Source organism: Nyctereutes procyonoides, unplaced genomic scaffold (assembly GCF_905146905.1).
Source record: "Nyctereutes procyonoides isolate TBG_1078 unplaced genomic scaffold, NYPRO_anot_genome, whole genome shotgun sequence".
In the NCBI taxonomy this organism is placed as follows: Eukaryota; Metazoa; Chordata; class Mammalia; order Carnivora; family Canidae; genus Nyctereutes; species Nyctereutes procyonoides.
Window position 1 is genome coordinate 48256567 of NW_026575044.1, and position 16106 is coordinate 48272672.

The 16106-nt window shown below is 33.9% G+C and overlaps 1 protein-coding gene across 4 annotated transcripts in view; it reads left to right on the forward strand.

Annotated features, from left to right (window-relative positions):
- ANKRD12 (ankyrin repeat domain 12) overlaps positions 1-16106 on the forward strand; it is a 123799-nt gene that overhangs the window by 27899 nt on the left and 79794 nt on the right. For all 4 annotated transcript variants that reach the window (XM_055323700.1, XM_055323702.1, XM_055323704.1 and 1 more), the window contains exons 2-3: positions 4850-4987; positions 15613-15760. In XM_055323700.1, the coding sequence (XP_055179675.1) occupies positions 4901-4987; positions 15613-15760 (235 nt within the window). In that variant the 5' untranslated portion in view covers positions 4850-4900. The remainder of the gene's footprint in view (positions 1-4849; positions 4988-15612; positions 15761-16106) is intronic.

The window sequence follows — 16106 nt, forward strand, 5'->3', positions numbered from 1 at the left end:
GGCTACCTAATGTATTTTTTATTTTATTTTTTTATTTTATTATTTTTTAAGATTTTATTTATTTATTCATGAGAGACAGAGAGAGAGAGAGAGAAGCAGAGACACAGACAGAGGGAGAAGCAGGCTCCATGCAGGGAGCCTGACATGGAACTCAATCCCCGGTCTCCAGGATCACGCCCTGGGCTGAAGGCGGCACTAAACTGCTGAACCACCCCGGCTGCCTGTGTAGTTATTTTTTAAATTAAGGTGATATCCCACACACCCACATGCATGCAGGTTGCATATACACACACACACACACACACACACACATACTCATATGGTAGAAATATCCCATCTTAAATTAATGAAATAAATTATTTTCTAATGAGATCTTATAATATCATTAAAAATACTCACTAATTTTCAAATTTTCCTAATGATAAGAGCCACTGGGATACTTATTAAAAGTACAAATTCTTGGTTCCATTTCAAACCTGCTAAATCTGTATTTTAACAAGCACTCCAGGAAATTTTATTAAGTAGGACACATTAAACTAAAAACCTTTTGCACAGCAAAGAAAACAATGGAAAGGTAGCCTTTGTAATGAGATAAAATATTGGCAAACCATATATCTGGTAAGGGATTAATGTCCAAAATATATAAGGAACTCATCCAACTCAGTAGCAGACAAACTCAATTTAAAAATGGGCAAAGGACCTGAACATTTTTCCAAAGTACACACACGGACAAGTATAAGAAAAGGTGCTCAATATCACTAGGGAAATGCAAATCAAAGCCATCATGAGATCTCACCTAAGACCTGTTAGAATGGCTGTTACCAAAAAGACAAGAGATAGCAAGAGTTGGTGACTATATGTAAGAAAAGTCCTTTATAGACTATTGTTGGGAATGTAAATTGTGTAGCCACTCTGGAAAAGAGCATGAAGTTTCCTCAAAAAATTAAAAATGTAACTGCTATCTGATCCAGCAATTCCACTTTTAGGTATGTACCTAGAGGAAATGGAATCAATGTCTCAAAGTGATATCTCTACTCACATGGGTGTTGTAGCAATAGTCACAATAGCCAAATAGAGAATCAGCCTTAATGTCTGTTGATGGATGGGTGAATGGATAAAGAGAATATGGTCTTCATATTTACAATGGAATATTTTTCAGCCTTTGGAAAATAAAGGAAATCCTGCCATTTGTGCCAACCAACATGGATGAACTTGAAGGACGTTACACTAAGTGAGATAAACCAGAGACAGATAAATACTGTATGATCTCACTTATATGTGAAATTTAAAAATGAACTCACAGAAGCAAAGAGTAGAATGATGGTTGCTGGGGATTGGTGGAAATGAGATGTATAGCATTGTGACTGTAGTTAATAATAATGTATTTTATACTTAAAAGTTTCTAAGAGTATAGATCTTAAGCACTCTTACTGCACACACACAGATAAAATGTTAATTGTGTGACAGGATGGATGTTTTAATTAGCTTGATTGTGGTAATCATTTCACAGTGTATACATGTATCAGATTACCACGTTGTACACCTTAGATATATACAGTTTTTGTTTGTCAGTTTTACCTCACCAGAGCCCAGGGTGGGGTGGGGGGGTTGATGAAGTGTGATGAGAGTGCACATTCTTGCCTCATTGTTGATCTTTGGAGACAAAGCATTCAAGTTCTGTTCTGTTACTAGGAGTTGTCATTAATGAGTTACTAATTTTTATCAAATGCTTTTTCTGTGTCTGTTGAGACTATCATTTGTTTTTTGCTTTTAGTTGGTTAATACAATGAATTGCATAGATTGATTTTCACACATTAAACTGATGAGTTAGGGGATCCCTGGGTGGCTCAGTGGGGGCCTGCCTTTGGCCCAGGGCGCCATCCTGGAGCCCCGGGATCAAGTCCCACGTAGGGCTCCCGGCATGGAGCCTGCCTCTCCCTCTGCCTGTATCTCTGCCTCTCTCTATGTCTATCATAAATAAATAAAATCTTTAAAAAATAAATAAATAGAATAAAAATAAATAAACTGACGAGTTACTGGGAGTACCCCAAATCCCACTTTTCATAATGGATTGTCCTTTTTATATGTAGTTGAATTTAATTTCCTAATATTTTATTGAAGATTTTCTTGTATATGATCATGAGCTATTATATTGATCTGTAGTTCCTTTGTTTTTAAGTGGGCTCCATCCATGCCCCATGAGGAGCTTAACACAGGGCTTTAATTCACAACCCTGAGATCAAGAGTCAGGCACTTAACTGAGCCAGCCCAGGCACCCCAATTATTTTAAATTTATTAATGTTTGTTTTTGACCCATGATGTGGCCTATCTTGGTGAATATTCTTTGTGCCCTTGGAAAGAATGAATATTTTCCTATTGGGCAGATTTTTATACAAATGTCATTTAGATCAGTTGAATTGATGGCATTTTTTAGTTCTTTTATATCCTTGGTGATCTTTGTCTTACTAGGAATAGTTGAAGCTTTCAACTATAATTATGAGTTTGTCTATTTCGCCTGTCAATTTTTTCAGGTTTTGCTTCCTGTATTTTGAAGCTCTGTTGATAGTTGCATACACATTTAATGAACTGATCTTTTTGTCAAGGTGTAATATGTAAAGTTCCTCTTTGCTCTGAGATCAGTTTTGTCTGATAATAATGTAGTTACTCTAGCTTTCCTTTGATTAGTGCTTGCATGACGTATCTTTTTTCCATTATTTTACTTTTAACCTACCTAGATCGTTACGAAGTCAATTTCTTGTTAATAGCTTATTGTATGGTTGTTTTCCCCTTTCCTTCTGATAGCCACCTTTTAGTTTTCTTTTCACTTTTCTATTTAATTATAATTAAACATAGTGTTAATATATGTTTATAATATAATTAACATAGTGTTATAGTAGTTTCAGGTGTGCAATCTGACAGTCTCTTTTAATTAGTGTGTTTAGTCCATTTGTACTTCATATCATTGTTGGTATGTTTGGATGTTTTCATTTACCTAACATGATTTTGATTATCCTGTGCAAACTATAGTTTGCATATTGGTTGCTCTAGCTTTTACACTATATAGCATGGGCTTAGAACCTAACTATATATTAAATGCTTAATATTTATTGATGTCATATTTTTAGAATCTAATTTTCATTTTTACTCTGAAATTTTCTAAATTAAGTAATTGAAAGATACTATAAGCTGCTTCTAACACAGTCCATTAATAGAATACTATTGCTGTATATAATTTGCTTTAAAAATATTTGTGATACTTCTACATTCACCAATAACTTTCTTTGCTTGATCTATAAAGGTATAGTGCTTTATCTTTACAGTCTCACCTAGACTAATGCCTGTTGATAATATGCAGATCCATTTTGCTTTTGAGTCAGAATTTTTCTGTTTATATATGACTCATAACTGTAACTCTGTAAGCTTTACACAAGGCTAGTTTGAGGGCAGTGGTATGTTTAAATGATTCTATTTATATAGGAATAGTTGGAACAGTTAAATGATCCCAAGATAAACTCTGCCTCATGTGTATAATATCAAAAAGTTTCTTTATTCAAGTTTATTTCCTCCTCTATAAATGAAAGATTTGAACTATTTGAACTCTGGCAGTTTTTTCTGTTGGAATGTATTCTAATTTGGCTGTGTTCAGATTAATTGAACCTAGTTTTAATAATTTACAAGTTAACTCAGTTCATTTAAGGGATTTTGGGGTTTGTTTCATCTATTGAAATCAGACATTTTAATAAGTACCAATAGAACAATTTGAAGAACACAGAAGATTTTACTAATCTTCTAAGTATGTGGGTTTTAATAATTCACATAGATGCTAGAATGTAGCTTACTTAGAGCCATAATATTCATCCATAGGAAATTTATTGCATGAAATAATTAGAAATTAGGCTTGTCAGTCATTTTGTTGTCCACGTCTTGCTCCTGTTGGCCAGCAACCTCAGTCTAGCCCAGTGTTATACAATAGAGCTCTCTGTGATAATAGAAGTATATATCTGTTTATACAATAGTTACTTAATTTTAGTTAATTTAACTTTTAACAGCCACATGTAGCTAGTGGGTCATCAGACAGCAACATTGGTCTAGTCGCATGGCTTCCCTTTTTATATGTAATTTGTTTTGGATTTCAAGTGTAAGCTTGTATGTAAGCATATGCTTCTAAGAAGTTTCTTGACCTATTGCAGAGCAGGAGACAGAAGGCTGAACAAATTAGAAAGAAAATGATACATGACAAAAAAAAAAAAGAAAATGATACATGACATAATAATTACAGTATGATAAACTTTAAGCAAATGAGTAGGTTGATAAAGTGACTAACTGCCTGGGAATGTCTGAGAGTGAAGGAAAATAAACACTCCAGGAATTTTAAGTAGGAACGGTTTCATAAATTTAAGTTAATTTAAAATGGAATTAGATACTGTAAAATTGCAATCAAACCTATCATATTCTTGGCTGGGTTTTCAGAAGTAAATTCCAGACCAGTGCAGAACTACCAGAGAATCTAGTAGGACCTTCTACCTCTAGAAGACAGGCTAAAATGACAAACACTTTGCTACTGCTTTCACTTACACTGCTTGTGGTTCCCTGGAAAACTAGATATTAGATACTAGTCTAGAGAAGGTGGGAAGAAATATAAAAGTAGTTCTTTCTTCTTTTCAATGACAAAATGAGTGGACTGTAACAAGAGAATTTTAATCAGAAGCTCAAATTCTTAAATGAAACCTTACTTTAGGCTAGGACTTAGACCTAGAGAATAACAAATTATATTAACTGTGGTGTATACCTTTAAGTAAGTTTCATTGCATATGTATACAAATAACCCTTATATATCCATTCTTTACAGATCCAGGATGAGAAGACTGATAAAAGAAGAAGCTAGCTGAACAGCTATAAGATGCCCAAATCTGGGTTCACAAAACCAGTTCAGAGTGAAAATTCTGACAGTGACAGCAATATGGTAGAAAAACCATATGGAAGAAAGGTATATAATTATACTAAAAATGTGTTAAGTCTTGGAATTGGGAAAAATTCCCCATTTAGTATTTTTAATAATTACCCATAAAATAAAAAGCAGTTGGATGCTAGATAAACCCAAACCATTTACCTAAATCCTTTAGAATTAAACTGGATTCTTAGGAATAAGATTGTTTTTCAGTCCTTAGATAACACAGTTACTAATATGGCATATTTACTTAAGAAATAATTGAGAGGGGGTAAAAAAAAATCCAAGACCTCACAATTATTTGGTGTTTCTTTCTCCACCTTTTCACCCTACTTCCAGTAGCAAAATATACACAATAGCAGTTGCACTGTCCATGTCTTTAATCTTGGATAAATTTACATAACTTTTCCAAACTCAGTGTCTCTAATGGAGGACAAGAGTACTTTATAGAATTGTTTAATAGTGAAATGGCATAAGTATTGTGCCTAATACAATGATTGTTACATATTTCGTGCTCAATAAATGTTAACGGTTCTTGTTAATTATTAGTCATTGCCGATGACTTACGATTTTGTCTTTTTACATCTGTCCTCCTTCATTCCTATTTAATTTAGGTCCTCAAAACCTTCCTTTAGATTTCTGTAGTTGTCTTCCAACTGTTCTCTCCTTTATCTAGTTAATTTTACACATTATCTTTGAGTTTTTCTTGTTGCTTTTTTGGTTTTCCTCTTTTCTTCCCCCTAAATCATTTTCCTATTGAAGGACATCTGAAATGTTTCCGGGTTTTGGCAAATATGAATAGAGCTGTGATGAGCATTCGTGTACAAATCTTTTTTTTAAATAGCTTTATTGAAGTATAATTTATATACCCTTAAAATATACTCATTTAGTGTATAATCCAATGATTTTTAGTAAACTCACAAAGTTCTGCAGCCATCCTCACAATCCAGTTTACCACATTTCCATCATTGCTAAATGATCCTCGTGCCCATTTGCATTCAGTCCCTATTCCCACCTCAACCCCAGGCAACCCCAAATCTGCTTTCAAAATTAGGAATTTTAAGTTTTCAGACTTTGTTGTTTTCAAAAACTGTTTTGGCTATTCAGGGTCCTTTACATTTCCGTATAAATTTTAGGATTAGCTTGACAGTTTGTACAAAAACGCCTCCTGGAATTTTTCCAGGGATTTCATTGAATAGATCAGTTTGGATAGTTTTGACCTCTTAACAGTATGTCTTCAGTCCATCGCCACAGAATCTGTTTGTTTAGATCTTTAGTTTCCCTGAACAATACTTTGTAGTTTTTAGTGTACAAATCTTGCACCTCTTTTGCTAAATTATTAGTATTTTATTCTTTTGGATGCTATTGTAGTTCATTTCATTTTGGATTTTTCATTGCTAGTGTATAGAAATACAGTTGATTTTTATTTAGTGATTTTGTATGCTATGACTTTACTGAGCCTATATATTGGTTCTAAAATTTTATGGATTTCTTAGGATTTTCTACAAACAAGATCATGTCCTCTCCATATTAAGATAATTTTACTTCTTTTCCAACATAGATACTTTGATTTTTTTCTTGCCTGATTACACTGGCAATCTCTACCTTTTGATTAAAGTGATTAATCCATTTACATTTAGTATAATTATTTATTGATAGGGGTTGGATTTATATCTGCCATTTTACTCTGTGTTCTTATATGTTTCATATTTTTTTTGTTTTTCTCCCATATGTGCTGTCTTTTTTATTTTAAATATTTTTCAGTATAATATTTAAATTTCTGATTTCTTAAAAATCTGATATTTTAAACTTATTAAATTTCTGAATTCTTGAATTGTAATCTTAGAGGTTGATCTATGGATTTTAATATGCATCTAATTATTATAAGCCAATATTAACTTAATTCTAGTATTATATAGCAGCTTTGTTCCTGTATAGCTCCACTTCCTCCCTTTTATTTGTGTATCTGTAGATTCATCAACATTTTTTATTAACCCCAAAATAGACTGTCAAAATAGGAGATGAAATAGGAGATGAAAGAAATACATATTCATGCAATTCTATCTACAGATTCACAAGTTTCATCACTCTTAATTTCTTTTTCTTATAGACTCAAGTTACTCTCAGATTGTCATATCCTTATGGTCTCTAAGAATTTTAGTACAACAGATCTTCAGCCGTGATTAGATTTCTCAGTCTTCATTGATCTTAGGAGTATTTTAATTTTGCTGTAATTTAAAAACAGCTTTATTGAGATAGAATTCACATACCATATGATTCATTTATTTAAAGTGTACACTTCAATAGTTTTAGGGTATTTACAGAGTAGTGCAGTTATATCCACTATTGGGTTTTAGAGCATTTTCACATGAAAAAGAAACTCCTGTGTATCTTTCTTGCTTTTAACTGTTTCTGATAAGAAGTCAGCTGTTGTTATGTACCCTTGTCATGACGAATTTTTCTTTATCATTGCCACTTTCTCTTTGACTGTCATGTGCTTAGGATATCCTTGTGTTTATTCTGTTTAAGGTTTGTTGAGCTTATTCAATCTATAGAGTAAAAGTTTTCATGAAATTTGGAATATTTAATTTACTGATTTTTTTCCACCTTGCATCTGCTCTTGAATGTTTTTATTTTTTTTTTTAAAGATTTTATTTATTTAGTCATGAGAGAGCACAGAGAGAGAGGCAGAGACACACACAGGCAGAGGGAGAAGCAGGCTCCATGCAGGGAGCCCTATGTGGGACTCAATGTGGGACTCGATCCTGGGTCTCCAGGATCAGGCGGGGCTGAAGGCAGTGGTAAACTGCCAAGCCACCTGGGCTGCCCCTTGAATGTTTTTAATATATTTTCAGTTACTCTACTTTTCAAATCCAGTAGTTCCATTTGGCTCTTTTTGTAATTTTTCTTTATTAGTATTCTCTATTCAATAAGTCATTATCATCATACTTTAATTTTTTTAAACATTGTTTAATTTTTTTTATAATAACTGTCTAATCTGATATGTGGACTTACTCAGCAACTTCTATTGAATACTTATTTCTATTTGTCACAATCACTGGTATCCATGTTTTTTCTTTTTCATTTTTGGTCTTGCTTCTACAGGGTTACCCCGGTTGTGTCTGTGTAGATTAATCAGCAGCCATTCATTGTTCAGAGGTTGTACTCAAACACCAAGAGCCAGTAAGACTTCTCCCTTCTACTGACAGACTTGCCTGTGTGTTGGGGAGTGCATTCAATGTTCGGGCATTTTTGAAATCTGCCCTGGCATTTACTTTCTGTTGGGCTAACCCAGATCTTCCTTTTACCTGTGTGCAGTCAACTAAGGATATATAGAAAGCTTGGACTCTCAGATTTCCTCTGCATATACACACAATCTCCCATTCAGTGAGCAATATATGGAGAGCTTAACCCTTCTCAGATCTTCCTCATACATTGACATAGCTTCCCCTCTCAGCCAGGGATATGTAAAGTCTTATCTGGTACCGCCTATGGCTCTCTTATTTCTGCAGTCTCCTTGTTAAATTTGTGGCCTATTCACCAGCTGCTGCTTTTTCACAGCAAGGTCACAACCTTAGGCTAAAAGGACTCCGTGTTTTGCGCCCTCCAATTGTTTCCTACCCTGTTTGCTATTTTTATGAACAATGCAGCTGGGTGTGGGCTTTTGGCCTATACCAATTCAAGTTGACACTCTCTGGCAGTAAAGATGCTGGTTTTCATTGCCAACCCTACCCTAGTAGCACTTCATGCAAACTAAGCATCAGCCTGGGAATGAAAGCATTCCCTAGGCAAGAATACCAAAGACACACACTGTTCTTATACATAGTTAAGCTGTTTTTCTTAGGGTGGTAGACAGGAACTTCTCAGTTTGTTGTTTGCTTTTTTCGATTTCTAGAGTCTTAAAGTGGTTGTTTTTGACAATTTTGTCTAGATTTATAGTTGTTTCTTGTGGAGGTAAGTTGCTAGTATCTTCACACCACCATAGACAAGTTTCCCCAAATGTATTTTAATGCACCATGTATGAAAAATCTTAATCAGAATGAATTCATTAATCATTTTATCTAGCAAACCTTATATGGGATTCCTATTGTGTTATGTACCCTTTTATGACACTTAGAGTAAAACAACAAGGTATGATGTAAATCTTTATGAAGACTCTTATTAACTAATTACTCTTCCCATTTGTCTGAAATGTTTTCCTCTCAGGACTCCTTCAACATAATTGAAGATCCCAGAGAGCTTTCTTATATGTGGTTACATCTGTTGATATTTACAATATCAGAAGTTATAACTTGAGAAAAAAATGTTTACTAACTGGTTTTAAAAAAAACCTAGTACATGTTTACACACATATTTTTATGGAAAACATCTCTATATTCCAAGACAAAAAATATTAGAACAGTGTCCTTGGTTTTGCACATATCTATAAGACCACCAAATTCTCATCTGCTTCTGCATGCAATATATTTGGTTATCACTTGTCCTGTAGTTTCTAGAAAAGTCTAGTATGTGTTCCTGAGAGAATGAGAAAGAGTAAAACTTGTGAGCATATTTCTTACCTTGCAGATCCTCTGAAACTGTCTCAGGTACCATACTTTGAGAATTGCTCTACCGTTGTAAGTAGCACATGAAATGAAAGTATTGAGTGTATAATGATGGGACAAAAAGGAGAGAAGCAAATAATTCTAGAAGATCCATGGATGGTTTCACAGTAGAAAAGATACATAGTCTGAATTCTCATGGATGAATAAGTATGTGGCCAGCAGGAAAGTGGGAGCAGAGGACATTCCAAAATGTTCAAAAAAAAAAAAAAAGACCTGAGTCTGTTACAGTAATATATATAAAATGAGGATGGAGGGTAGGAGATGAGTATTGGACAGGGGCCAGTTCATCATGGCCTTATGTTTCTTGCTAAGGAACTTGAAATTTATCCTGTGGCCACTGACTCTAAAGAGAAGAGAACAGCTAGAATATTATTTTTAAGATCCAAGCAAAAGGCAGTGTGGACAGTGGCTATGGGGATGGAAAGAAGTTGACAGATCTAAAAGATGTTGAATGAATTAAACTTGTGTATGTAGAATAAGTAATCTGGGTCCACCCTGAGGTTGATTGAACTATTATTCCCTGAGAAGGAATCCAAGAAATGGAATGGGTTGTTTTGAAAAGAATGTTTGGTTTGTACTTGTTTACTTGGCCATTGGAACATCCCACTGGAAGTATTAGTAAGCAGTTAGATATAAATCCAAAGCTCAAAACAGCTCATTGGAAATACATATATGAAGATTAATATAAAAATAACCTTATCATTTCTTGCATACAATTTTAGAATTACACAGTTCTGATAAATTGAGATCTTATTTACAGTTTAATATGACATGGACTATTGCTGTTATAAGATCCTAAATTAATAAAATGGAGATGTCACCCAAAGAGAGTGGAGCGAGAATGGAAGACAGTATATCCTGAGGAATTTAAATACTTGGAGAGTCATCAAGAGATGGGAAACAAGGAGAACAGAGAGAACCAGGAGAGGTTAAATGGAAGAGTGGCTAAGAGAGTCTATATGCTAAACGCCACAGGGGTTAATAGGAAGGGTGAGGTGACTGGATTTTGTCAGTTGGGATACCTTAAAATGATTTTGCTTGGTAAAAGTAATTTCAGTATAGTTGTAGGGACAGAATGCAGTGCTAGATTTGAGGTGACAATTAGAACTTTTATTTCTAAATGTTTGAATACAATAAAGGTTGTGTGTGTGAAATTATATCTGGGCTGCTTGATATCATTTGGGGCGTTGAATTTTTATATGGCTGAACTTTTAAAAAGTTTTATTTTTCCTAGGTACTTTGTATGTTTCTTTGGAAGCTGCCACTAAATACACAGTAGTGGCTGAGCACTGCCTTCACAAAAGTATGGAAACAACTAGCATAAAACAAACACTTTTCACTAACTTAATCCTGTTAAAAATAGTGCTTTAAGAATCCTTGTTGATTATTAGATTTATACAATAAATGGGAATAATAATACAATTAGATTTTTCATTTTTTAATTTTTGGCTTACCCAAAGTGATACATATATTTAACTCTTCTCAGTCTCCGTTCAGTCATTCAGTATTTTTTCAAGATCACATGTCTGTCTGTTTGGGTGAGGATCAGAAGCTCTTCTGAGGCAATGTGCCTGGTGCTCATTGCCATGTTTTAGGATTTCTGAGCAACTTGACCTTGAAAGGTGTTGTTAAAAGTGATTTTCTTTGGTTTTAAAAAGATATTTGACTTACTGAGTGGCCTTAAAGCCAGCCTCAAGCTTCTTCTGAGTTTTTCTTGCATACAATTTTAGAAATAAATGCACAGTTCGGATAATTTGAGATCTTATTTTACAGTTTAATATGACATGGACTATTGCTGTTATGAGATCCTAAATTAATAAAATAACCTGAACCAAAACTTAATTTCTTAAATGCATTTAAGTAGAGCATAATTTTAAGTAATAATCACATTCAGTAGCAGTATACATTTAATATAAAGTACTTTCATTACCTCATTAAATATCAACAGTAGTCAGGAGTTCATCAAAAATGTTTACTCACAGTTCTTCAAATATTTTATTCTTTAATCTGTGGGATTTTTTTCCACATTGATTTTGGTTTAGAAATTTTTTTAACTGTTCTTAGCTGTAAATTAGAATTTATGATTTTATTTTATTTTTAAGATTTTATTTATTCATGAGACAGAGAGAGGCACAGACACAGGCAGAGGGAGAAAGAGGTGCCATGCAGGGAGCCCGTTGTGGGACTCGATCCTGGGACTCCAGGATCATACCCTGGGTTGAAGGCAGCACTAAACCGCTGAGCCACCCAGGCTGCCGAGGATTTATTACTCTAAAACAAAATCTTTGATAAAACCTTCTATGAAAGTATAAAATCTAGGTTAAATTCATGAAATGTAAGAGTGGATACTAATCATTTAACCTGCTAAGTAGCTTTCTTTTCCTTTTCATCAGCATAATTCAGATCTTCATTAATTAGTATCCAAATGATAATAGAGAAACTTTTATTTTACTATTCAAGTAATGTATGTTGGTTGTAGAAAAACTAGAAAATACATAGATAGAAGAATAATGAAAATAGAAATTGCCTTGTAAAAATCCAAGAATCTGAGATTGTATTGTATTCTGTCTTACTTGCAAGCTAATCAGATTGATGGATGCTGCTGGCAGAAGGTACAAGACTCCTGAGTGAGATATAAAGGAAAGTTTATTTCTTAAAAGAATAACAGTAGCCACCTATTAGCTTTTGTACTTGTAACCTGAGCTCTATTTCTCACAAGGAGACAAAGAGAGCCAAGATGACAACTATGGTTAAAGCGAGTTGCAGTACAGGAGAGTATAATGGTCAATAAGTCTGCCTGGTCTTTACCCTAAAAGAAGAAATTATGTATTACAGAACAGTAAACAGATCTACCCTTTGCTCAGAGAAAGAGAACTACCTTCCAAGACTGTTCTCCATATAGATACTCTTGAAAAGATAGTCTAGAACAAAGGGAGTTATTAGTGCCTCTGCTTGTAAGATGTGCAGCTATGCAAGAGAGCCATCAAGAATTCTCTCCCGACACACTAATAATACTGTTACCCGCAGATAGCTATTAATATTTTGGGTTGTGTCCAAGTTTTCTATTTTCTGGTTTTTTTTTTTTTTTATTTCTCGGCAAATTTTTACTGCCTCTTTTTTTCCATCTTACTGAGTTGGTAAAGGATACCAGCACATTGTCTAACAGAAACAGTGATAGGTCATTATTGTCTTGCCATTTATTTTTTTGTCGTCCTTTTATTGTCATATAGTGGACCCCAGATGTTTACATTGACTTCATTACTGTATATGGTGGCTATTGTAGGTTATTGAAAGAATAGTACTAACATAAATGAAAAAAAACTTAAAATATTTTAAAGTAATCTAAAGTGGTAGACTTTTCTATGTCATGGATATGGAAGAAGAATGGGCCGTGATTTGCTCCTGGATGGAGAGAGTATTTATACCATTTGGTAAATACAGAAATTTCAGAACCATCGGACATAACTGAAGTGTTCAAGAACCTTACAAAAACCCTTTGTTAAATAATACTTCCAAAGATAGTTTTATTTTACAGAGAATAGAACTGGTTGATAGCAGTTGCAGAGGAGAATATGATCAGTATGTTCTTGTGAACATTTTCGACTTAGCGTGGTATCAAATTGGTTTCTTTTAGGGACTCCTGGGTGGCTCAGTGGTTGAGCATCTGCCTTCAGCTCCGGGCGTGATCCTGGAGTCCCGGGATTGAGTCCCACATCAGGCTCCCTTCATGGGGCCTGCTTCTCCCTCTGCTTATGCTTCTGCCTCTCTCTGTGTAGCTCATGAATAAATAAATAAAATCTTTAAAAACAAAAACAAAAAAAAAAACCATTGGTTTCTTTTAACTTGTTTTATGGCACAGAACAGTGTCTTCACTTATGCAGATGTAAGGGCAAAGGGACATCATGTTTTTCTTAGATTCTTTTATTAATAACAAAGACTCCTATTTCTAAGGCAAGTCTCTAGAATTTTGTTAGTTAACCTTTGTATTAATCATGCCTTTTTATTTTTGATGCTCTTAACATCTGAGGCCTGCTGACACTGGGGAGACTGCCACTCCCAGGGCTAGTCAGTTCCCAAAGATAGTAAACAACTCGCTTATGGCCATATATTTCATATGCAAACCAACCAATCTAGAGTCTAAACCCAGCCACCAGCTGTATCCAACTCTCCCACTCTGGGCTACTGTCCCCCTGTCCCAGTAAATCACACTAGAGCCAGGTTCCAGACAATAAGAGAAACAGCACCCAGAGCCCAGAAACTGCTGATGTTACTTAAAATAGTCAATCCTGAACCTGTTTACTCTGCCTTGCCTTTTCTTTCCTGTGGAAACCACAATAAAAGCTCTTGCCCACATTTCCCTTCTCCCCTGCCTCCCAGCCCACCTTGGTGCTGCCCATTGTGGTCCTGGATAGTGGGGCGTGCCCCTTCCTTTTGGGAACTGAGAATAACACTCCTTACCTGACAGTGGTCCCCTTATCTCTGTTCGCTTCACCATACGTGAATAATAATAAACCCTACATTTTAAAACAACCATATAAAGAAAATACATGCCTGTGAAGCTTGATTTCATTGACATAAGTGGAAAAATAGCTCAAGAGGATTTAACTTTGTAACTGCGAAATAAACAGTATGAGGCTGTTGTTCTTCAGTAATCTTTACCAGTTAAGATGCAAGGAAGTCATGTTCTCTTCCTGGTTTGCTAATAATAGATTTATCAAAAATGAATGTAGACTCTGTTGAAATACTACTTTTGTCATCTTTTAAGATCATCATACAGTTTTTCTTCAATCTTTTGATTAAGTGAATTGTCTGAAGAGATAATTCTTGTATTCTTTGGATGAACCCTGGTTGATTATGATAGATAATCAATAACTTAGGTCTTCCTAAATTGTAAGACACTAGATTTTATTTGACAGTTTAAGATAGTTTTTTTGTGTTTATTTCATAAGTAATTTAGTTTATAATTTCTGTCTTGTATTTTTTTTTTTTGGTATCAGTTTTGTTTTAAACTTGTAAGATAAATTGGTTGCTTCTCATACCTTTGTGCTGTAGTATTGTTTACATGATGTGTGAAATATCTGTTCCTTGAGTTTTTTTAATATCTTGCAAAATCTGGGCTAGGTAACTTTTTTAAACTTAAATTCTTTAACTATGGATTTATGGCCTTCTGTGATGATTGGTCTATTCAGGTTTCCTGTTTCTTTCATGAACCAAATTTTAGTAATATTTATTTTCCAAGAAAATAATCTATTTTTCTAGTCCTCTTAAAGTTTTGGTGGTATAAAATTTTTTTTAGTAATTTTATTAATCCCTCTGGAATTGTATTAAGTCTCAATTCTGATCTTTATTATTTCTCTTTCTCATTTCATGATTTGACTTACTAAAAGTCTTATTCTATTACTCGTTTAAAATCACCTTTTGATTTTATTGATAAATTCTTTTTAAAAAATGCACTATTTAGTTTTTTATGCCGCCTCTTCCCCTTCTTCCTTAATTTTCTTATATCCGTCATTTACCATCATATCACTTTTCTTTTAGGCTTTCCTGCTAAGGTGATGTGGCTTAATTTTTAGTTTCTAGCATGTTTTTCATAAAGGAGTCCTTATAGCCTAGTTTATATGTGCAGTACCAGTTCGGATATTTGAATTACAAATGTGAACTTGATAATGGTTGTAGACCATCAAGGTAGGATACTCACCTGAATGAGTGGGCACATGATATTAACAAAACATAGTAGGTTTAATTATACATAAAATCGCTTTCAGATTTATGTATTTGTTGATGATAACATCTATATTATATTTGGAATATAGTTTTATTATATTCAAGATATTTTGTTTTATTGTTATTTTAAAATTCTGTCATTCCATAAAAGTAGGGAAATATGAGACAAGTTGGAAAAAGTTATAATTGTTGAAACTGGATCTTGAATACATTGAAGACTGTAGTTTATAATACCTACTTTTGTATATATTTGAAAATTTTCTTCATAAGTTTTTTAAAGTACTGTATTGCTTAGCCATTATTGTTACAACTTTATTCATATTTGATTTTTAATAGAGTAAAGACAAGATTGCATCATATAGTAAAACTCCAAAAATTGACCGAAGTGATGTGGGCAAGGAGATGAAAGAGAAATCCTCCATGAAACGTAAACTTCCTTTTACCATTAGCCCATCAAGAAATGAAGAACGAGATTCAGATACAGGTAGAATAATTTGTTGTGCTCTGGTAAAATCGTAATCATTCTTTTACTGTGATTTTCCTCATTCATTCCTCTTGCACCTCATATTATAGAGAAATATTTATATTTCAGTATTTCAGATTTATCATTTTGGGGCAGAAATTCGTACATCTCTCACCCAAATATGATCTCCAATTGGATAACAATTATTTGCTTCTTTCCTTAGTCTTCATGTTTAATTACAAATCTCTTAGCATTTCAGAACTTAATTTCCTGCAGAGCATTTCAGTGATGAAAATTTACTGTAATAAGGAGCTTAGGATATTTTGGAGTTGAGAAAAAATTGTTGTCTTTTTGTGGACACATGGTT